This window comes from Pelecanus crispus, chromosome 3 (genome assembly GCF_030463565.1).
Source record: "Pelecanus crispus isolate bPelCri1 chromosome 3, bPelCri1.pri, whole genome shotgun sequence".
Lineage (NCBI taxonomy): Eukaryota > Metazoa > Chordata > Aves > Pelecaniformes > Pelecanidae > Pelecanus > Pelecanus crispus.
Genome location: NC_134645.1, coordinates 35,493,841 through 35,518,711, shown reverse-complemented (window position 1 = coordinate 35,518,711; position 24,871 = coordinate 35,493,841). Strand labels below are relative to the sequence as shown.

Here is a 24,871-nt window from a genome sequence, read left to right as displayed (position 1 = left end):
TCTTACAATTTTTGTCTGTCCCTTTGAATTTTTAAAAATATATTTTCACCTGCTTTTTGTCCTTTGTAGATCAGGAAGTTGATTCTTGTCTCAGCTCTTATTCTTAACTTGTCCATCCATAGATCAGCAATCTTACCTTAGCATTTGAAAGGTAACATATATTTTACCATATACTTCTACACATTTTTTCACCTCCTAGTATATCAGGGAATAAAGAAATGAACAGTTCGATAAGACTAAGAATCTGAGGTGATAAAAGCATTTACCTGTGAATAAAGTAGTTAGTAATTATGCCATTTGGCTTCTTAGGTGGTGCCCATTTCACTTCTATGAGTGCAGATCCCATTGCTTTAACGTTAGGTGGCCTCAATTCTCTAGGAGGTGCTTCAGCAGTTCTTAAATATGTTTGACCACCCACTCCACACGCACCTACAAAACCAGAAGTCTGGTTAGTGATAAGAGCTTCTTACTCAACAAAAAATACAGTAAAAGCAAATGAATGTCAAGTAAAGAAGCTCCTGATGAAATGGTGCCTCATTTCACCTCATTTCATTATTAAATACTCGTTTAAATTACCACAACTCCACTGATGAATTTAAATTACTGCAACTCCTGATTTTCATCAGTGAAGGTGAGGAAAGAATTGTTTCCAAAGTGTCATTTTAGGAAGACTTATTTCAAAAGGATTTTGAAAATTTCCATTAAAGTCAAGGAGTTTTGTAATATTTGGGCTCTTCTCGCCTGTCTTTATGATTACCACTTCTTGTTGGTGAACAGTTACAGAACTGATTTTGTTCTGTATGCACATTTTCGAAAACTGTTAAGCTATTTGTAACGAGCTTTTAATAAAATGGCATATATTACCTAAAATACATTTTTTAAATCTCCATTTAAAATATTAATGATATAACATGGAGAAATATTTAATGCTTCATTCAGTGCTAGGCTTTCTTTTTACTAGGTAAACATTTGACTCCAATGTAGGAATAAGATTTTATCTGTTTTGCTGAGTTGAATCTATCTAGAAAATCTCCATTCCCTTCCAGTCACAGAGGTGAGTCTTTTAAAAACATCTTACCATTCTGGCATGCTTGTATTCTTATCTCATACAGGGTGTAGGGATCTAGGTCACCAACAAAAGCAAAATGTGCACGTCCTGCTGGCTTCACCAGTAGAGTGGGACTGCTCGCATTTAGTAAGATGTTGTATTCCAAAGGCACATTGGCAATGAATATCCCTGTTGTGAAAGAGAGAAGAACCAGTGATTATCTGAAATACTAACAACAGTGCAGGGCAACTTCAAAGAGGCATTCATCATATGCAATTTTAAATGTAAGTCCCCTGTGGAGGTTTTACCTATTGCCTCTTTTGGAAACTACAATTATTTAAATATAAACTGAAACAGATCCGTCTGCAGATCACAACTGGAAGATAGACATTACAGTTCTTAGTCAAAAATCAAAATTCAATCCAGTCAATGCCTGTGTTGCAATTGCTACTTCTGGGAAGAGTGACCTTATGACTGGGAACCAGGCAGCTTTTATTTCTTTATTTTGGAGGGGCAACAGCTACTAAGCACTCCTGTTTGAATATAGAGTCATATGATCAAGAGTGAATTGCCACCATTCAGCAAATTATCCCTTTTTAGGCCAGCAGCAGTAGCTGAGTGTAGGCTCTTAGCCTGCTTTACCAGTAAAGTACAATACACTAGCTTGAACCAAGAACCATCATTTCAAGTGAGATAAACCCAAACTATCTAGTTTTTGTTGAAGAAAAAACCTGGTTTTAGTATTTTAATTCATATATTTTCCCCATCTATTCGTCTTCCCATGCTGTCAATTCCTAGTTTTCCAGTTCTGTTGAGAAGCTGAAAAAATCCATTTCTCCATGAGAACAAGCTAAGCCATATGCGATCCCCTCAGAATGATCAGCAGAGGTTCCTGGATCTTCTCTTGTTTCCTCCCACATGACTTCTCAAAGGCTTTTTTTTGGTTTGGTTTTGTAATTAGGAAACGAGCTGTAGGATTTTTATTTTTTGTCCACTACAGACTGTTCTATGTAGACAGCAGCAATTTCATAAAACCAAGAGAATAACTAAAGAGTGTCTGGTAAGTGTGTTTCCTCCATTCTGCCATCACAGAAGGCACAGTCTTAAGAAAGAACAAAGTAGACAAGGTACCTTTCTGAAATGAGTCAAGATGTATCTGGTTAGCAAGAGCACATTTCTCTTTCAACACACATACTTTACATGTCACAGAGATGTGTCTGTGATTGCACCAAGAACCAGATGTGTATGAGCAGTTCTGAGACTTGTCTAGATCTTGAGAATCTTTCAATTCATAACTTTGGAAAACAACTCCATTCTTTCTCCTAATTGTGGTTTTGGTCCTTTTCTGATAAAGTATCTACATTGATACTATCACCCTGAAGCTACAAAGAGCACTTTTTTCCACTGTTGTGCATCTTTTAGATGGATTTTTTTAGCTAAATATGTATGTGAATATGATCATCAACTAAAAGAAAAAAAAAGGTTACAAGAAATCAGAGAGATTTCAAGTTTCATTGTGGTACTATAAACAACTGATGTACGTTGGAAGATCAGAAAAATCTTTGAAATACCAAGTTTTTCCAACTCTAAGAAGAAAAAGAGGAGATAAAAATCCCAAAGAAATAAGATGCTGCTGCCTCACTAGATGCTAGACAAAGGAAATGCCATTACACTAAAAAGCTGAAAAATAGCCCTGAAGTGGAGGCATGACTTCCATCTTATTCAACTGCCCAGCTTACAGGAAGAAAAAAGATGTTGATATTAGTCATTGGAAGTGGTGAACGGAGGAGGAGACAGAAAGTGCAAAAATCCCACTGTAAAATTGTCCTTTTTCAGTGTAAAAGTTTCAAGGAAAACACCAAGATCTAATCATTAAGAATGGAATAATAGAAATACAACTTTTAAAGTCATGCAGGATGTTACTGAGTAAACCTCCAAGAGGTAATCTTGAAGTAGATGGCTTCTGCAACAAAGAAAATTATTTTTTGTCTGTGATATATGGAAGATGAAATGCTCTGGAAGAGTGCACTTGAGTGTGCATTGTATAATTATACCAGAAATTAAAGATATATTATTACAGCTAAACTACCCCCCCTATAATTGGAATGCCTGTAAAGGACACAACAGAGGATCCAAAATTAAGAGCTTGAAGTGGTAGACAGCACATCAAATAGAAACCTTTTTTTAATCTTGCAGTTAAGGCCCCCTTCTTCTCCAGTCCTGACAACAGACCAGATATTTCAGCCAGAAAAACCCACTAGCTTATGAAAGTGACACATAATTCACTTTTGTGCATCTGGTCAGTGCATTTTTTCTAGGCAAAAATTCACCAGAAACGCTTGAAATTGGAACTATTCAGAATGCTTGATTTCCCAAGGAAGATAAAATACAAACAACGACAGCTGAATCCAGCCATCAATATGCAGCAAAGGACACTTATTTCAAAATAATTGACCAATCCATATCCAACATTCAGTCCATATCACAGCAGAAATGCTAAGAAAACCCAAACAAACCAACCCCAAAATCTTAAAATTCTGCTAAATGTTGCAATATATTAGGAATGATACCAATAATAAAGATGCTCAGGAGAAAAAATATTCTCAAGAAGTGAACATGAAATTGTAAATAAAACCAAGTAAACATCCTGAAAAATTCCAATATCCAATGGAAATCCTCCCACAATTTGATGAAATTCATCAAATGCTAAAATCAGAGGATCACTTTATAATCTGAAAAATAAAAAATATATACTCGTACAACACAGAAACTTGTAAAAAACCCTTTCCTCCAGAATAGCCTTCAGCATCTGCAGCGAGTCTGAAACTACTACCTTGTGTGCTCTGATGACTGAAAGAAACGAAATGGGCATATTTGTTAAAGTCAGCTGGGAAACCACACGACTTGGTTAGTTCCAGAGTTCATAAATTTATGTCAGAATAAAAGGAACCGTAAAAGCACAAGTGAACCAATTTACCCTAAGTGCAAATGGCAGTTTTGTTATTTGGTGTCAAAGTTACCATGAGCACAATGACAACCTGCCATAACACATTTTCATGTTCACTAAAGAACAAGGATTTAGTTGGTTAATATTCCCAGCAATATTCTTTTTCATAATTTACAACAACTAGATGCTGATAGGTTATTTAACATTTATGAAGTTATAGATGTAATCAGAAAAACCCTGATTATCTTTACAAATAAAAAAGTTAAATTATTCCACTTTTTTTCTCTGCAACTTCATTTCACAGCAGGTGCAATGGGACAAGTCAGTCAAACTAAACCTTGTTTTTTTGTGGGCATATTTAGATAACATTTAATGGACAATTCTGTGCAAAACTCTGCAAATTAGGTTTGATGGCTCTGTGTACTTCAAAACTAGGGTAGTTCAAAAATAGAATTTGCAGCAAAAGATGCTTAGAATTGGGGGGAAAAAAGCCAGTCTGTTTTACAGACTGGTCACCAAAAATCTGTTTGAAGTCAATTGCTGAAAAATTGTTTAATATGATGTGAAACCCAATCACAACTAAAGCAAAATAGTTGAACTGTTTCACTTATAGTAAGCAAATACTAGAATAAAAATGTCATATCTTTTATTTAAAAACAAGTAAGAGTAAAGTTATGTTTTAATATTTAACGCCACAAAAGAAAACAATCTATTTGGCTTCCTGAGATTAAGTATTTACATTAAGCCTCAAATATCCAGATATCTCATTCTGGTTTTATCAAGTATTCCCAGCAAGACTCTGAAGACAGTAACAGCTGGAGATGCTGACTGCTTTCATGATGCAGAAATTTGGACATTGAGCTTCAAAAGCTTGTCCTACAGTGACGTGGAGCAAACAATAATTTACATGAGAAAACAAAAATGAGGAAATGTAACATTGGCTTAGCAAAAGTCAGAACAATTCGTTAGGCCACCAATAAAGGAGAAACCAGGTTAGCTGGGGAAGCTCAGAGACAAAGCTAAGAGACAAATAAACATCATTCAAATACCAGATTTGATCCCAAAAAGAATAAAGTAGGAATCCAGACATGTTAGGCAACTTCCATTCTAACTGATAAGCAAACCCAGCGGTGGATGAAGTATAGTGTTACAACACGGTGAAAGAAGATATTTTAATCCAGATGGTCATTAACATATGAAGCAAGTAACCTAGGAATGAGGACAGGATCCTCTTTTGAGCATGTTCAGCTTTCATGGTGTCACCAGCAGCAACTGAAGATATCTAGAAGAATCAGGCCCACAGTGAGGACCAGTAGGGTTGTCAATGAGTTGAAATGCAGGATGGCTACCTGCCTACCTATCAATAACATTTATGCATATGCCTTGGGAGAATTATGTGGTGGGGGGTTTTTTTGGTTTTTTTTTTTTTTCCATTCAGGTTTTCTGTTTCTATCCATGTCTCTAATAGTTGTTCCATAATAATTGTAACATATCCTTCTGCAGCATATCAGTGAAATGTACCGTACCTTTGAGGTCTGTGCACTGAGGCAATGCAACACAAGATAATGGCATACCTATTTCAGAAAATAAAGTCCTATTTTCCATAGTGAGTGAGGTGTGTCAAATATTTTTTCTGAATCCATCACTTTAACCACTACTCAGCCACCTTGCTTTTTAGCTAAGTCAGGAGTTTTGAAATGCTACATATCTATAAAGTCATAAGATTTAGATACATTACAGATGTTGAAACATTATAATTAAAGCCACCCAAAAGGAAGGTCTGTGTAATGTGATGCCCAAACTTAATCCTGAAGGTAACTATTTGATCCTAATTTATTACAGGAGATAAGAAGATAGAATGCCAAGGCATCCCTGATATCCACAGACAGGAAGACACTATGACCGACTACCCTCTCATCAAAACCTGTCTAGTAAAAAGCACTTTTTTTCATGGAGACTATACCAATTAAAACAACTGTCTCGTTCAAGAGTGACTGCCAAGCCTGACAATCCTTATAACAAACTCTGCATTCTGGGCTTATAAAGGAAACCTGTATTGTCTCAGTATAGCCAATTGTGAAACAAGGGTTCATACACAGAAAAAAATAGATCAGAAAAAAAAAAGAAGTTCCTCCATGCACAATGACGTAAATGAGGATAAAAACTGTAGACTCTTTAGGCTAATCCTACCAAGCTGGGGATGTATGTGGCCCCAGACGTCTGCATGCACAGGACCTGTTAATAGGATGTATGCCATTCCAGAAAATCAGAACCTCCAAAATAAACCTCCACCAGCATCCCCCACAGTCTTCCTCTTGGGAAAAAAAAAACCCACTAGGAGCACAAAGGTCTCAGAATGAGCATGAAGCAGGATTATGAAGGGTCAAGAATTAATTTCCTAGCTTCTGCATATACCTATGCTTCTGCACACAGGTTTTCTTTTAGTAGCATTTAGTAGCATTTCTCTGCTGTTAGTACTCCCCACTCCTGTAAGATCAGCTGGTGGCCCTGAGCTGTTATAATAAAAGGAACAGCAAGTTTTGTTTTCCTGTCTACCCAACAGGGGCACTGTATGAAAAACAATCCCTTATTCATACTTAAAAATGTAAATAATTGGCCCTACAATGAGAAGGCAGAGAAGAAGGGACTGAGTCACCAAATATCCACAAAAGCGAGGTAAGTGTTCAAGGCGCGTCCCAGTACCTGGGAAGAAAGACATGTGCCTTCCCCTGACTGAGGAGAATGATTCCTACAGCCATGTGAATACATCAACCCTGCATCCTCTACAGAGCCATAATGTCCAGCTTCCTCCTCACCCCTCTTGATCGTGTGGAATACGTGAACCTTTGTACACACAATCTTAATTGCAGCATAACCAAATGTACTACATAGAGCCTGATTCTCCTTGCAGGCTTGTAACCTACTGCGAGTAACAGGAAAAGAAAATGTCTAGCACAACAAGGACAAGCTTTTCTGGGAAACACCCCACTCTTCACAAGCCTACACTATTCCAGTATATTCTTATGTTTTAAATCTATTTATAATGTTGCTGAATATTTTGTACCCTAAATTATATTTATTATCAAAACTATAATACAACATGAGTCACTTTCCAATAAAACCAACTGTAGATTATATGCCATTCGAATTCACCTTCCTTCTGCTGGGTTCTAAATCCTTTCAGGCAGTAGGGGGAAAAGTTCAATTTAAGATTTTAATCTTTTTCATATATTATAGCATTTCTATAATGGATTTTGTGCTTCTGAAAACTAAAAGATTGACAGCTCAGGGTATTATAGATTTATTAATCATTGCTTAAATGGGTAGGGTGAACGCTGCTAAGCACTGCCACAATACATACTATCCCAGCCTTGAAGGCAAAATACTTTTTCTAGGTGACTTTATTTTTAATGCCAATTGACTCTACTGTGACTGCTGTGCAAGGAAACATCTTAAATAATTAGGAAGAGGAGACATCAAAAACTTCCCTGAGTTCATTGATAAAACACATACTGTTGTTATTGCAATATGCAAACATCTAAGTTTCTAAAAAAACTGACCTCATTTAAACTGAAAAAACCCAATATCTAGAAACTGGAAAAATTCTTGCTGAATATTAACTACACTAGACAGAAAATTGTTCATTTACAACACTCTCATTGTCCCACAATAACTACAGCATACCATTTTTATAACACCAGTAAGGTAAACAAATCACTTAAGCTGTGATCTGTGTTAATGAAACAGAGAATAGTCTCTCATATAGAAAGATGCTATTATTCAATTATACCTTCTTAGCCTACCTCTGTAGCAGGCCAAGACAACCTGGTGATGTTCAGGAGAAGAGTAACAAGAAGAAAAATATTTCTGGCCCTTTGCTGACCCACCCTCCTGCAAGGTAACATGTCTACATAAAGCTATGGTGCTCTGGCGAATAAAGTTTACTCAATCAGGTCAAAGCTAGCGTAGAATCTCTGTGTCACACTCTTATACCTTTTGTTAAAGAAGCTCAACATTGCATATCTGCAGGACAACTGGATATTTTAATTGCCAGGATAGCAATCAAGACATCATCAACCCAAAAGGTTGGCAGGTTTCCCTGTTGATAACTCAGGTTAGTCTGAACAGAAAGGAAAACTTATTCTCAGTGTAATTGTTTTTTTTTATTATTTTTCTTTAATACTTGCACTCAATAATAGTTTACAAGATCAAATTAACATATGGATTTTTGATCAGCTAATCCCCACAATACCCGTGTCAAGTATATAGGTCAATATTATTAAAATAATACATCTCTAGGAAACAGCAGCTTTAGATACTGGTTATTTAAATCACACAAACACTAAAACCAAATATGAAGAATAAAAATATCAGAATGATTCAGCTGCCTGCCTGAATATACTAATTTTTCCATCCTTTCATTTTGCTACAAAGTACTACATAGAAATACATTTTTACCTGGCACATCCCAAGCTAGAAATACAGAATATGCATCAATTACTGTGACATTATATGGGACATGAATTTTCTCTGGTGTTCCTACTGGTGTTTGTATAACATATTTATCACTAGTGTTGCTGCCGCCCCAAGTGCTGGCTTCCAGCTGGTAAACATATCTGCGCAAACACAAAAAGATCAGTAGGCACTACAGTTAGAAGCTTTAGGCATATCAGTAACAGAACATTTCCATTTTCACCAACTTAAAGTGAATAGACTATACAAAAAGTATTACAAATACTGCATTAGTGAAGATTTTCACCTTTAAGTTTTCTTAATGTGAGAAAAGTAACTCTTTCCTTATCATAATAATAATTTTAATACTAAATTTCCCATTAGCTTACATAAGAGAGAGACGTATTGACTCAAAAAGTGTCAAAACCAATTTCAGAATGGCCTCTATAAAAATATCCAGCAGCTGCTACTTTTGAGCCAGTATTTTCAATATGCACAGAAATGTTATAAACCATATGCAGTGCTGTCTGCCATATAGACTTAAATTTTTCTAAGGATATTCCATGAGGGAAAAAACCAACCAATGAGCCACCAACAACCACCCAAGGGGGAAAAAAAGAAACCTCCCCCCACTTTGAATCAGGATGGCCTATTCTCAGAAAAGGAAAAAAAGAGAAGTCCTTTGATTAAGGCTTTCCAATATTTGGAAGCCTCCTAAAAGTGCTCTACCAATTTTTCAGTGATTAAGTAATATCGTAAGAGATTTTTGTTTTGTTAAAAGAGTAAATTATATTTTGTACATTTTGCAAACACACGTACATATATTTTGAACACTTTTCACATATTACCAGAGCTCTTTAACATGCCTTACCTACTGTTAGGCTGCAGGTTAACATCTGTGAAATTCAGGTCCGGACTGCCACCCAGGAAAATCTGTTCTCCATCACGAAATAATCGATACTGAGTAATGAGTCCATTGGGTTTCTTTGGTTCACTCCAGTAGATTTCCACTTCTGTTGAGCTGACTATGATATGATGAGGTTTTGGCCATACCCCTATTAACATCACAATGACACTATTTCAATTTTATGACAGAAATATAACGTGTTTTTTTTTTTCCTTTCCCACAGTTTGTGCTGTTGCTTTCAGCAATGTAATGAAAGCATAAAACATTGCTAGAGAGAATGACAGAATTTAACACACTTTCTGTATTTATCCTATATCAAATGCAACCAACTAGACAAGGTACAGATTAATGGAGAACAAGGCCAAAGGCTGCAGCCTTTGTATGCCCAGTTGTCTCTGCATATTTATTTGTGCTTTAAAAAATATGCATCTGCTAATTGTAACCTTGCTAACCTAAGGATGAAATTTGGGCAATTGTCACAAAAAGAAAATAGAAATGCAGTGCCAGGCAGTCAGTATAAGGAATGTGCTAAGATACAAATATTCCGAGAGATGGATTATCCTGTGTAAATTTATACATGATATCTTGATGGATGACAGTAGAGTTTTGCACCTTGTTAAACCATCAGAAAATACAAGCCCATATGACCATCTCTTTGCAGTTCTATAAGAATGACTTTTTCCCTTACCATGAGGAGCAGCTTGTAAAGTTTGACCTGAAAATGGTTGGCTAGAAGCACAGCCAGCAGATGTGCATGCAGTAAGCATGAAGCTGTAATTAGTGTATGGCTGCAAACCTAGAAAGAGCAAACAGAGGTTAGACTGAGATGTTGACATCAGGCATCCCAAGAATTGTATCACTACATAGAAAGTTACTGGACTTAAAGTTATCTTTTAATATTTTTGGCAAACATAAAATATGAACCATCCTAATTTTACATTTGAGTAATATCAAAATGGTGAATTCTTGCTAATTTAGATATATATACTCTACTATATCCTCGGCTACAGGGGTGGCTTCTGTGAGAAGCTGCTAGAAGCTTCCCCTATGTCTGATAGGGCCAATGCCAGCCGGCTCCAAGACAGACCCACTGCTGGCCAAGGCCAAGCCCATCAGTGACAGTGGTAGTGCCTCTGGGATAACATATTTAAGAAGCGGGAAAAAAACCCCAAACTATGGGGACACAAACTGCAGCTGGAGTGAGGAGTGAGACTATGTGCAAGGAAGGACTCTGCAGACACCAAGGTCAGTGAAGAAGGAGGGGAGGAGGTGCTCCAAGCCTGGGAGCAGAGATTCCCCTGCAGCCCATGGTGAAAACCATGGTGAGGCAGGCTGTGCCCCTGCAGCCCATGGAGGCCCACGGTGGAGCAGATATCCACCTGCAGCCCGGGAAGGACCCCATGCCGGAGCAGGGGGATGTGCCCAAAGGAGACTGTGACCCCATGGGAAGCCCATGCTGGAGCAGGCTCCTGGCAGGACCTGTGGACCCGTGGAGAGAGAGGAGCCCACGCTGGAGCAGGTTTGCTGGCAGGACTTGCGACCCCATGGGGGACCCACGCTGGAGCAGTCTGCTCCTGAAGGACTGCACCTCGTGGAAGAGACCCACGCTGGAGCAGTTCATGAAGAACTGTAGCCTGTGGGAAGGACCCACACTGGAGAAGTTTGTGGAGGACTGTCTCCCGTGGGTGGGACCCCACGCTGGAGCAGGGGAAGAGTGTGAGGAGTCCTTCCCTGTGAAGGAAGAAGCAGCAGAGACAGCGCATGATGAACTGACCACAACCCCCATTCCCTCATCCCCCTGCGGTGCTCGGGGGGAGGAGGTAGAGAAAATCGGGAGTGAAGTTGAGCCCAGGAAGAAGGGAGGGGTGGGAGGAAGGTGTTTTAAGATTTGGTTTTATTTCTCATTACCCTACACATGTTCTCACTCCTCTCTCCTACTCAGTTTTGATTGGTAATAAATTAAACTGATTTTCCCCAAGTCCAGTCTGTTTTGCCCACGCTGGTAATTGCTGAGTGATGTCCCTGTCCTTATCTCGACCCATGAGCTTTTTCATTATACTTTCTCTCCCTTGTCCAGTTGAGAAGGGGAGTGATAGAGCGGCTTTGGTGGGCACTTGGCATCCAGCCAGGGTCAAACCACCACAAATGGTTAAAAATTAACTGGAAGGCACCTAAACATTCTTGGCACAGGCATAATCTCCATCACTGCTAATGGCCATAGAAGCTCAAAGGTTTCTAACAGATAGGCACCTAAAAGTGTAATTGCTTACAGTTTTGGACTTGAAAAGCTGAAGAGCCTGTAATGTTTTGAAAATTTATTACAAATATATTTGCAACAGAAAGAAAAGATAATAAAATACTCTCTTACTCGAATATGAAATCTTCTACTATATTGCAAACAAGTCCAAAGATACTCTGTTCTTGCCCCATTCCCAAGTTCTATTTGTTTGATCTTTTTCCCTATTTTTTTCCTATTTGTTACAAGATTTAACTATAAATGCTATAAAGGAGTTAGAAGCAGGACTGACAACCAAGTCCTCCCCATTACGAGATATTAATTTTAGTTACTTGTAATTTTTTAAAAATTATTTTTTCAGCACAAACCTTCTGTGCTGGACATCCTTGAATGAGACTAAAAGAGAATGTATTGCTGTGACCTTTCCTTGGAAATTTCAAACATCCTTGTGCTGTGTGTCAATGACTTCAGATTTGACATCAAGTTGCCTGCAGCTTAAGAATTTGACTTTAGGAGTCCTCATAAAATTGTACCCAAAATTTGGCTAATATACTAAGCTTTTAAAATAGCCATTTCTGCACATCCTTTAAAGGCTTCTTACAGTTAAATCGTTAAAGATGCAGACCTCTGTGAGCCTGTCTTGAACGCCTCAGAGCTCAGCTTTAACTGCTGATGAGACTGCCTCACAGAGCACGCTCCAGCCCAGGTTACAGGGTCTTTGCTAAAATACTTTTTTGGGTATTTCTCAAAGTTGATCTTAAACATGATACTACCAAGGCACAGACACTGAAAACCTCTCTCTCACATGTTTTCAAGGACCCTCTTGTCAACTCCTCATAATACATTAAAAAAAAGTTCCTGTTCCTGAATGCAAGGGGGACAAACAGTACAAGAAGCAAATTATACACAAAAATTCTGTGAAAATACTAAGATTGCAAAACTGAACACTCATAAACTAGGAAATCCCAGCATTAGGACATTGTACAAGACAAATTGACCCCCTTTGTATACAGGGTCTGTGGCACAGTCCTATCTAAAATTCCCTCCAGGATGTGGTCTCTGGCCTGCCTAATTGTATGTAATTCCAGACTTTTTTTGTAGTATCCACCCCTAGAGCATGCAATTGCTTTACTAACGCTGAGCATTGCAAATGGCTTAATGCAGTACCAGAAGAATTTAAACAAAACAAAAGATTTCTCTCACTCAGAAACAAGAACCTTCCTGGACCTGCCAGGAGGCCATCTGGGATGCCTGGGACCTGGCTGTCAGAGTACCTGGTGTTACGCAAAACTTTGTATATCCAAGCGCAACCCCTGGTGCCTTCAGCTGCAGCTCCAAGAGCTCAGGAATTAGCAATTCAGGCCCCAGGTCTCAGGCAGGGTGTCCAGAAAAATAAAGAAGACATGGTGGTGACGAGCTGTGAAAGCTTGCGAGGTGTCTTCCTCAGTACCACAGCCTGAACAGAAATGAATGCCCTGCAGAGCCAGGACAGAAGCCAACTGCCACGATCCGGAGGCTGTCTCTCCTCCGAGCCATCGCACGCTTAATTCACTGCAGCTTTCTAATCCAGCATCCCACAGGATTTATGAGACCCACCAGGGCCTGTCCCACCACCCCAGCTGGGGAGCGGGGCCAGCCAGGGGCAGCCGCAGCCCAGGCACTTCCCTGGGGATGGGGCTGGGCTGGGCCACGGGCCCGCGGGTGGCCCGGGCTTGGCAGGGCCCATGGCTGGAGGCCAGCACGGGGATTGAGGGCAGCAGGCTGGGCTGAGGGGGGGTCCTGGCCCCATGGGCAGGGCTGGGGGAAGGCCCCAGGGGAGGCTGGCAGCAGCTCGACGGAGAGCTGACGTGGGAGCACGCCGCAGCGGTGAGGGCCACCCTGCGCGCTGCCACTTGGCCGTCCTCCCAGGACACTGCCCCTTCTCCCTTCTTCCTTTTGGCAGCCAATGCCACCAGCCCCTCCACGATCCACAATTTATCCCTCTGGGTCGGCACCATCCCTGTCGCCTCCCTCGATGTGCTCCATATTCACATGAACTTCAGTTTTGCACCTCCCTGACGTCTGCTGAGCAGAAAGCAAATTTAGCTCCGGGCAGATGCAGAATTAGGCTCATCTACACCAATATTCCCAGAAGGAATAAACCTACCAAACACAGCAAAAGCTGAGGCAGCAGTCCTACATACAGGAGTTTATTTATTTATTTGTATTCCTCCCCAGAAGAGGCACAGCTTGTGGACTGAATGAGGCAGTAACCCTACGTACAAATGACTACGCTACTGTGTAATGCAGACTGCTCGTGTGAATTGGCTGAATTAGGATTATACAGGTCAATTCGTAAGTATTACACAGGTCAGTTTTTAAGTGCTTGGCTTTGTGACCTCAATAACGTACTTCTGATGTAGCTCATGTGCCTACTTTAAGAACAATACAATTCTATGACAAGAAAAAAAGTCCGGGCAAGATCTTTGTTTATAAACAAATCCTTGCTTATAGCCATTACAGAGATATTTTAATTAAAATATATTACAAACAAACAGAGAGAAAGAATAAGCAATAATTATGTAGAAAAGTAAAATACTGAATGGAAGACATGCAGGCTGCTTACAAATTGAACGAGACGTGAAGGAGAGAAAATAAAGAGATGACTCAGAGGGACAGCCCTGGCTGTAACCTAATCATGAACTAGAGGAGAAGAAAAATCATCTGAATGCTGTGTATAAAAGTAAGAAGGGAGAAAATGACGGTTGCAGACTTGAGAGAGGCAAAGGCATGGAGGAAAGCCAAGTATTTAACATTTCAGGATAGAAAAGATTACTGTGGCAACAAATTACTTGAATTCCCCTAAAGGGAGTCATGTTCACTTTTAAAGGAAACATGCATAATAAAGCAATACTCATTTACAACTACACTTTAAAGAGAAAAATGGGCATTAAAAAGAGAGCACATGGTTTCACTAAATTTATTGGTGAAATTCTGATACCTGAAACCTCTAGTCATACATGGAGCCGTCACAGCAGATTTTTATCTAGATTATTAAAGCTTTGCATTAAACTCCTTGTCTTATGTATGCTTTGGAAAGCTCTGTGCAAATCTATGTATGTGATTAATAATAAAAATAACAAGTAAGATAATCTTGAAACATAAACACCATTTTGCTTTTCCAATTTCTCTACTGGATTGTTCACTAGAGGATATTTCTCCTCTCCTTTTCTTTTTTGGTCTATTATTGTGGTTTTTTTTCTTTTTTTAACTTAGCAGTCTATTTTGTTATTGCAGCATTTGTCATTTGCTGAAAGGCTGTGAGACTGTGTTTTTTTTAAGAATGCATTCTTCTATTAGCCAAATCAATTCCTTCTGATACTGTTTGTCTCCATTTGAGGGTATGGCTCCAGCAAGGTCAGTAATTAGCTCCTAGGCTAACACTCCTGGGCCCCGCTGTGGGAATTTTACTCAGGAGGATGTCAGATTGCTGACCACAGCCTCACACAACCCCTCCACCCCCAAGAGTTTCCTTTAGATAAATATTGCTAATGATTATGATTCAGTGCTGCATGGAGATAGAGTTGACCAGTGACACCATTTCTGTATCCCTTCAGTGTTCACTATCCTGAAATGGAGAATATGTTCAGATGAAAGAATTTCAAACCATTCAGTCAAAGTATTTCTTAATATTGTTTCTTTTACTAAAATAAACGTCAATGCTCTTGCTTGGCTTTTACCTAAAGACAATTGATCCTACAAATTTGTGATAAAGCCTCTTACTCAGGATATTATCTTTAATGTACTAAAAAGGGGGAGTTGAGAAGAATCTTTGCTATAAACCCACCTGCTGCTGCTGAAGAGGGCACTCTTAGCTTTCTTTTACAATTCCCCTAATTATTTTCTTCAGTCTTACCCTCTGCCTGGCCCCCACTGCAAGGCATTAGCAAGCCCATTTGTAAAGTAGTAGTAACACAAAGTGAAACAATGCCATAACTGTCATCCAAATTGTTCTGTACAGGGTAGTGGAAGTGTTCAGTAATAAATGATATAAAAGGGTCTTTTATTGACAAGCTGCCATGTGCTGTTTGCATTAGAGAATATGAGAAGATGATGGCTGCTGCCCCTAGGTCCCAGTGGCATTCAACTCAGTGAGATAGCAGAAAATGCTTCAGTTTGCTTAAAGCATTGATAACACCTCTAAATAATTAACTGAGGACTTCCTGTCTTCAATTACTTAATGCTTTTTTTAACATCTTGAGAGGATTATAAGCAATTTATGGATTTCACATGATGAGCACATTCACTGCTATTCCCACAAAGCATTTGTGGGATCATGTTTCCAAAGCTTTGATGTAATTAAAAATAAGCAGCAAGACAATGGTGCAGTGGCAAGGTGCTAGCCTTCTCGTCTGTTATTTGCAAGACCCTAGATCCAAAGTCTCAAGAAATACTAATGCTACAGCTTCATTAATGTTCAACTGTTGCTCAGGGAAAAGCAGACAGTTTTGGGAAAAAAAAAAAAAAAAAAAAAGAAAGCAAGAAAAGGAAGATGAGAAAATCAAAACATACATCCACAGGGAATAAGACAACAGTTCAAACATTTGAGATTATGCATGAAATAAATTTGATTGTTTTATCTTATTCTTTTAATTTAGAGAGCAATAATTATCCACATTGCTAAATCACTGCCATGAATTCCATGTTATTACCCAAGGAAGCTCCCGCAGAACACAGCACAAGATTTGATTATGACTGTCAGGAGGAACGATCACTTATTTCACTCCTGGCTTAACATGGCAGCATTGGACAGTGGCTTAACGGAACAGGCACACAAAAGGAAAAAAGATCTTTGTTTCTCAGAAGGTAATTTCATTTCCTCTCCCTTCCAACTGGTAAGAAAAACAGTATTGTTTGTATTAAAATCTCAGTTACTCTGGAGGTATAACTGTCTTTTGGGAAGGAAATGAGAGCACGAGAAGTATTTTTCAAATGGGTTTGACAAATCATTCCTTGTTGGTAGGTGTTCTTTACAGTATAAACTTACAACAGCAACTCTAAAACACGTACTACCAACTGGCATACTCTAGTTAGTATCTCATGTCCAGAAACACTGAATATGGAGACAGGCATAATACACAGTTGATGAATTTCACACTTGAGCATGATATTGTCAAAGAGGAACAGTAATCCTTTACTCCTCTGTGAGTGACTACAGCGAGGATGAACTCTTTTAAAGCACTAAAGGATTCACTCTGACTCGGGACTCATGCTTTGAGGGGTGGTTGAGAGTGCCATATATGCTCTATAGGTTTTGTATGCCCTGAGTCAACTTCTACTCTTTGGGTGGCTGTCATATTGTGTGTATAATATATTAATCTCTAAGTTTCCTACTTAAAAAGAAAAAAAGGAAAAAATAACATATTTATGAATTCCTAAAAATCATAGATACAAGACTTTGATGAGCAACCTGAGGTCAAAGACTGAAAAAAGATATCCCAGAATGTTTATGTTCCCATTTTGTGTTCAACAGAAACACTTCTAAGAATAAATTTACTTTAGTGTAACATTCAAATGTAACTAAAAATTGAATATGTGAAAATAATACATTTGAGGTCTGAGTCAAATCGTCCCCCAAATCCCTTGACTAAAGCTTCTCTCAGATACACACAGAGTAGTGAAATGTCACCAAGTAGCTAGAAAATGGCTATAAAGAATATATAAGATTATAAACAGAAACCAGGATCTTTCCCTATCCCTCTTCCTTTCCTTTTTTACTATCTCAGGCATAAAGTACTAGATCCTTCTTGCTCCTACACTGTTACACATTCACAGCAGCACTAGTGACTTCAGCTGCATTACTGCACATTAATAACAGTAAAAGAGAAAGCTGAATCTGTGTGTAGCTATGGCAAGCCTACACAGAATATCTGAGACCTTGAGCACACCACAAGCATGCCTCTTGAATCAAGCTGGATAGATTATTTTAAATTTTTGAAATTAAATCTATTAATATTTTAAAAAACAGCAGCCATAAATGAAAGAGACTGAAAAAAATAAATTTAAGGTACATAAAGTCATAAAGCATTCTAAAGTGTGCACAGTACTAGGGATTTAAAAGTTACTGGCAAATAGCATTTTCAATATGTCAATACTGTCTTATACCTTAAGGACAGGACATTAGCCTGTCAGAGAGCTCTGCCTCCTTACCTGATACTGTGTGCTGCATTCTGCTTGCAGTGTCAGTGTATATAAGTCCTTTCCCTACTTGACTGATCTGGTACTCTCTGATGATACCATTTGGTTTCTTGGGTGCAATCCAGCTTAAATGTAATGCTGTTGAGTTCAAAGCACTGACGTCTGGTGGCTGAACACTCTCTGGGACTCCTTGGACAGTGACTGCAACTACCTGAAGACATATGAATTAAACAGCAATTTAATGTAATAGTACACTAGATACCATGATCAATGAGAATGTCACTTTTGTTTTAAAATGTTGTTTGGCCTGGCATATCATTACCAAGGGCCTGGAGAACTAGTTACTTTTTCCTCCTTTTTCACAATGAAATCTGACCTTGAATACATTACATAAGTCTATGTCTACAATTTATCACAACAGGTTCACCATGTTTTAGCTGCAGTGTATAGCACAGGGTGAAACAACAAAAACTGTATTGCTTGAAAACTCTTGATAACTCTCTTCCATATGGTTTGTCAGTGTCTCTGCATTTTAACTGCCTGATTTCATATATTTTAAGCACCAGTAAACATGGGGCTAAGCCTCCATATATCCCATGCAATCTGAACTCTATTGTAGTTATTTGCAAGTCCATATTTTTGTAAGGAAACCAAAGATTTTGAAAGATCGAATAACTTTGCCCTTGTTAAGCTCCTTCTACAAAAAGAAAAAAAAAAAGAAGAAAAAGGAAAAAGCTAATTTTCTATTGACACATCTCTACCATCTCCTACAGAGGCATTTCCAAATTACACTGGTTTAATAAGTGAGTCAGACCTTTTTCTCTTTGAGAATCACTTTTCTTTTTCTGTTATTACCACCATAAAGTATTTATATTATGCTGTAAATATAAAATGTGCCCTCTATAATATATTGTCTTAGTGCACTTGGTGGAATCAGTCCCTACTTGCAGACTTCAGTGTTTGCAACAGTAAACTCCTTAATTACAGGCAAGTGAAATAAGCAGGATTTATTAGCTCAGGCCGATGGCTGCAGCAACTGTGCCTACATAGCTTCCAGACCACAGCTCTGTGTGCAGGTAGAGGACTATCCACCTATCTCCATCCCTCTGCATCAGTGTTTCTTTTCTTACACTTTTGGCTGAGATTTGCACCAATAAGAAAAACATTTAAACGCCTGGGAAAAAAAAAAAATCAACTTTTAAATCCCATAGACGTTATAATTACAAAGCTCAGTCATTATTCCCCACCTCTGCCCCACAGACCTTAAACTTGTAGCCCTAGAAATTCATTTTCATAGAGGCAAGGATATTATTGTGAAAAAGAGGTCACTTAAGAAATAGTTTTTACACATGATGAATAAGGCTGCTACTAGAGCTGGTTAAATAGTAATGCTGGTGAAAGGCACCTGTGATTGAAAGTGATACAAGAGGAAATGAAGGAGTGACAAAGGGAGGGAAGACATTTTGTTTGCTTAAAACTGAAGCAGAGGCAGGTTGTACACACAGGGAGTGTAAAGCCTGAAGCAGGTGCAGACATGGAAAGCCACTGAAGGGTAATAATAGTGGAAGGAGGCTCTAAATAAGAAGGTTGTTGAATAAATTGATAGGCTAGAGCTGAAGCAGATAAACTAAGAAATACCAAGGAAGATGAGGCTATAGACCTCCTAGTGAGAAGCAAAGATTTAATTTCAAGGCTTAGAGAAAGTGAGTTTTAATATTCCTTACTCTATTCTATCATGTGCAGCTTTCTCTTTAACAAACATCAGTTCCTACAGTGCAATTTCAGCTTTGCCAAGACTGAGATACTGCTTTCTCCTTCCGCTTGCATGTATCAACCTTAGGTTCCAAATAATCACCTGTCAGTAGTTGAACCAAATAAGATTATTGACGTTTTTCACTTGCTTACTCAATAATCATCATGTCTTCAAATTACACCTTTCCAAAAGCATTTTTGTGTTACCACACTGGCTAATAAAATTCCGGCACCAGTTCCATAAAGACCAATTTACTAACCTTGCTGCTGTCTGCGCAACCAGCAACAGTGCAGGCTCGCAGCTGGTATGAATATTCTTGGTATGGCTGGACACCACTTGTGTCTGTGAAGTTCATTTCTGTTCCTCTAAAACGCTCAATTCCATTTCGGAGAATGATATAGTGAATAATAAGACCTATTGCAGAAAAAAAGTTTTCCCTTTTGTTAGCTGAGAAATCCTGTGTGATGGTATACTATAATAACCTACTCTGCACACAGAAAATATTAAACGAAATCTCTAGGCGATCACTGTAACAGACAATCACCCTTTTTAAACGGCTAATGTAAATTACCAGCTACTGTCCTCAACCTGCACATCAACATCTCAGTATTTCTCCATTTTTATTGAGAGCTATTCCAAGTTTTCTCACTGTTTGAAAATCATAAGCAAGATTTCCTGAAAGAAACATGAGTATCACCCACTCCCCCACCCCCTAATCCCCAAATATTTTGTAACATGATTGTGATTTTCTGATCATATTTGCCAATTATTATTACAACTGTTCTCAAAAGAGGCTTCTGGGCCTTTCTTAGAGACATACTAAATTGTCTTCTGTGAAATTAGACTCTACTCTTTTTTGCAATGAAAATGATCTCAACCTAGAGCAAATTCTTCTTGCAGAGTTTAGGAATACATATATTTCAGTGCCAGTGATAAGAAACATTTTGTGACTTTGGAACACTGTCAGCTGAATGATAGAACATACTTATTTTTCAACATATACCAATACCATTTGGTTGAAGTGGTTCCTCCCAGTTTAGAAGTATCATGTCTTCCCGATTATCCACTTTGGTCCATTTTGGTGGACTTACACCCTGTGGCACATCTTGCTTAGTGACAGCTCTGCTCATTTCACTAAAGCCTCTTCCGTAGCTATTCCAAGCAGCCACTCTGTAGTCATATGTGATAAAAGGTTCGAGGTTCAGGTCTAGAAAAAGGAAGTTAAATATGGATCATCTCAGTCTTATCAAAATACAAAACAACTTTTGTTTATTTTTTTCTGTGCCTATGGGACAACTTCTGTGTTTAAAGACAGATAGATATGGAAGTTGTTGTTTAGCCAGGGCCATTTTCTGATATAGCAATAGTTCTATCAACTTTTGTAAAAGCCAGTTTAGATCTCGTGTTCACTGAACTTCCTTCTACACATTTCATTTCCCTGAAGATACTGTCCTGATTCACAGGTTAATTCTTAAAGAATGCTACTTCACTACAATTGCTTCACATTTAATTAGAATACTTGATAGCATTCAGGACATCTTTTTCTCCAGAGTGAATGAAATACACTTAGCAAATTACCAATCTGATGTGCCACTTTTCCTTACCTGTAAATGAATATTGGTTTGGACTTCCTGTATAGACAGTCTCCTCTTCAGCTGGACACACACCTTCCTTCATCTCCTTTTCTGTAGCACTCTGCGAACCTTTTATCCACGCACAGATATTCTCCCTAGGATCAAAGTCACATTTTCCACAGTGTGCTGTTGCCTCCACAGATAAAGGGCAAAGGATATTAGCCTTGCATTCTTCTTTTACCTGAGGGATACACATACAATTTCAATATATTTACCACATCTTCCTTCCTTTACAAATGCTTCCATTAGTATTTCTCTGTCTTTATGCAACATACAAATCAAGAAACCACATTGAGTATGTTGATATTTCTAGCATATGGGAGACCCTTTCAGCCTTTGGCCTGTCTACTCTCTTTGGTCATTAATGCTTTTATAATCCTTTCTAAAAGAAACATTTTTTTTTTTTGTAGGGTCCTTGCATGAAAACATCACAAATGTTAACCACTGGAAGTCCAAATGGCTGGGTTTGTTGGAAGTAGAAGAGTCTATAATCAAATAAGAACAGGATTTTATCTGAGAATTTGAACATTCTGCCCCTGCAAAGGCCAATATCCTGTGGCAAATCAGTAGCAAATTTCCAGCCCCTCATACAGCTTGCCAAGTACACAAGAGGGTTCTCTGCAATTTCTTGGCAGCTGTCAAGGCTGAGAACTCTATCCATGGGTGATATAAATCTTGTCCTCTACCACACCACTCCTAAACAACAGTCTTTGCTGCAATAACAGGACCTCTGCGAGCGTTGATGCAGATATAAGATTTAACCCATAAAGAACAATTCACAGAAATAGAAATACACACTGAACATCCACAAGTTTCCATTAAAATTCATGAAATAATATTTTTGCCAAACCATAAGCTAGAGAGCAATAATTCTCATAAAATATAGGTGGTTGTAGGAAGAAATGTACTGCAATATTTGCTACAAATATTTCTGCCCATTAGGCTACAGATTTTAGAAGGAAAACCAAACAGATTATATCTAATGCTTCCTTAATTCACCCTATTGAAATTAGCTTGTTAGCTGATTATGAACTTCAGCTAATTTAATTTCCCAAACTTGGCACTTTCACAAAAATTACATTGTAATAGATATCAATATAAGATGTAGGATGGACTGGATTCACATATAAAGTAGCTCCAGAATATATCTCAGAAAATCAGTCCTTTTAATGTTAGTAAATCTAAACATATCAGAAAGCCAGCACAAGAGATACCTTTTCTATTGCAGGTAAGTGAAATACAAAGTGCTTCCTTTGTTTATACATTATACCTAAGGCATGGATCTAGCATGTTATCTACCAGAATTCATTAATCTATTCTCAGCCATTTTTTGCCTTGCATTAACTACTAATACAGTGCATTGAGGAACTGTAGCTGACTCATCACAACACTTGGATTTTCCCTAGGAGAAAATTATTCCATCTGAAAATGAAATGACATGAAAACCTTGACATGAAAAGGAGAAGATGGAAGAAATATTTGTGTATTAACTTAGCAGATGAACAAAAAGGATACAGGAACACCTGTTGGGGTCTGGTTTTCTTTTTACTTTAGTGATAAATTCCACAATATCTACCTGATTTCGTATTGTAGAAATCACAATAGCCAACCCTCTTTCTTTCTCTCTTACCCACTTTCTCCCTCTCTCTATAAATATAAATATAAATCTATATAAAAGTATGTATATAAATGTATATATAAATGGGGTTTCCATCCTTTGAAATGTTCATTTTCTTAAACAAAAAATTGTAATAGCAGTTGACAATATTTTTACAGCTTACGTTTAACACTAAGATGCTAATTCTTGAAGATTTCTATTGAATTCAACTGGAGCTGCAAGTCTTTGCAGCTTTCAAAGCTTGGTGAAATTGTCTCATGCTGATACCTATAGTCACTGGCCACTCTTAGAAAAGATGGAATTAGCCTTTATGCTGCTTAGCTTAGCCTTACATTAAAAGCGAGTGAAAATAAACTGTATAACTGATTAGGCATGAAAGGCACCAAAAATATAACACCCTCATTGTTGCTAAAAGTTATACAGGGACCTATCCTAGTACTGCTGAAACTTATGCCAAAATTGCCACTGGTTTTCTACAGGAACAGGATTAAGTCCGCCAAGAAAATATCAATTGCTTTATTTTTATTTTTATATATATATATTTTTTAGGAGGTTGGGGAATCTATGTCATACTGCCTGACCAAATTGAAACGTAATAGCATTTTTATACTTCAGAACCGGCCACTTCAATTTCAATTTCCACTTAACGAACATCATCAGGAACTGTGGTCACAGAACGGAAGCTGGCTATACATGCCAGTCTTGTTAGCATGCCAGCTTTTAGCCACTGTACTAATCTGAAGTGCTGGGCAACACTTCACAGAGGCAGCTAATCATTATTAATTCCTTTAGAATTCATTGCAATAACATCAATCATGGTGAACTCATTCGGTATTAATACGGATGTAATGTGAAAATGAATAATGCACACAAGAGTTTTTATATTCCTATTTTAGAAAAATAGTTATGAACAGTGTATTTCTCTTTCCATCGTCAAATCAGAGCTACCGAGGGATTTTCTATCAATTACCTTCATCATCATTCCAGCTGAAATCTTGTCAGAGCAAACATATTTCAAAGGATTATATCCAACTCCATTACAGCATTCTTCGCTCTTTGGAATAAGTTCAGTCTCACAGCATTTTACTGGCACTTGGTCATTCTTTCTAATGTGTGCTAGGAACTCACCACTGGAACCAGAGCAGCATATGGTATCTGACATATTCACATAGTCCTGCCCACAACAGAACATCCCTGAAATGAACAAACAAAAAAATATATCTGAATGTGAAACATAAGTAAATAAATAAATAGATAAAGAAAGGAGAAAGCTCAGAATGCAATATAGCTTGGCATAAAACCATCAGCAGCTGGAATTACGCAGATTTAGCTAAAGTGAGATTAAATTCGAACGTGAGGTGACTGAAGTAAGCGTCCTGTCTTCTAGACCTGCTGAAAACAATCAAGAATTAGAGGAATAAACAGGGATCCCTTACAATCAACCTACACCATTGCTGAACTCTTCTAAGAACCTTTGCTATGAAATACTATACCAAAGTACTGTGCACAGCAGGTTGAAGACAGACCGTTGATGAAAATTTCCTGTAGAATGCAGAAATTGAGAAAGCTTCTCCACGTACTTTCCAGTCAGGTCTCATTCATCCCCCCCTTACATGGGCAGTCTTCCAACAGTGCATCTTAGCATTCCAGAATGTTTCACATTATGTTTTAAAGTGGGGGTTCATATTAGATACGTAGAACTGAATGGGTGACTTGCCAAATACCCACAGTGAAGCTTCAGTCATCTGATATGAGAATCACTCTTTAAGAAATTAATATCTAAATATAATTTGTATTTCTGCAGTGGAATTTATAAGCTGCCAAAATTAATTCCACAGTCTCTCTTCTGCTTTTAATAATTTTATTTTAAAATTAAAAGCTCATCATAACCCCTGTAATTTTCCAAATATTCACATGAATGATTCTGCAACTGTGAAATACCAGCATTGAACCACACACCATTTAAAGAAAGGGGTAAATTTTAACTCTGAACCAAATGCTACAAACACCTCTATAATTGGCAATGAAATAAATGTTATTACTAATTCAACTAGAAAGATAACACAAAAAAACCCCAGGGCTGTGATATACTCTTACAT

The 24,871-nt window shown here is 38.1% G+C and overlaps 1 protein-coding gene across 1 annotated transcript in view; it reads right to left on the bottom strand.

Annotated features, from left to right (window-relative positions):
* Positions 1–24,871, bottom strand: part of USH2A (usherin) — a 398,473-nt gene that overhangs the window by 59,954 nt on the left and 313,648 nt on the right. Inside the window, exons 50-59 of the mRNA XM_075707636.1 lie at positions 23,743–23,966; positions 21,125–21,335; positions 20,530–20,727; positions 19,780–19,934; positions 17,780–17,978; positions 10,043–10,150; positions 9,319–9,502; positions 8,454–8,611; positions 1,079–1,237; positions 267–429 (exon numbers count right to left, since the gene is read on the bottom strand). Coding sequence (XP_075563751.1) covers positions 267–429; positions 1,079–1,237; positions 8,454–8,611; positions 9,319–9,502; positions 10,043–10,150; positions 17,780–17,978; positions 19,780–19,934; positions 20,530–20,727; positions 21,125–21,335; positions 23,743–23,966 — 1,759 coding nt within the window. The remainder of the gene's footprint in view (positions 1–266; positions 430–1,078; positions 1,238–8,453; positions 8,612–9,318; positions 9,503–10,042; positions 10,151–17,779; positions 17,979–19,779; positions 19,935–20,529; positions 20,728–21,124; positions 21,336–23,742; positions 23,967–24,871) is intronic.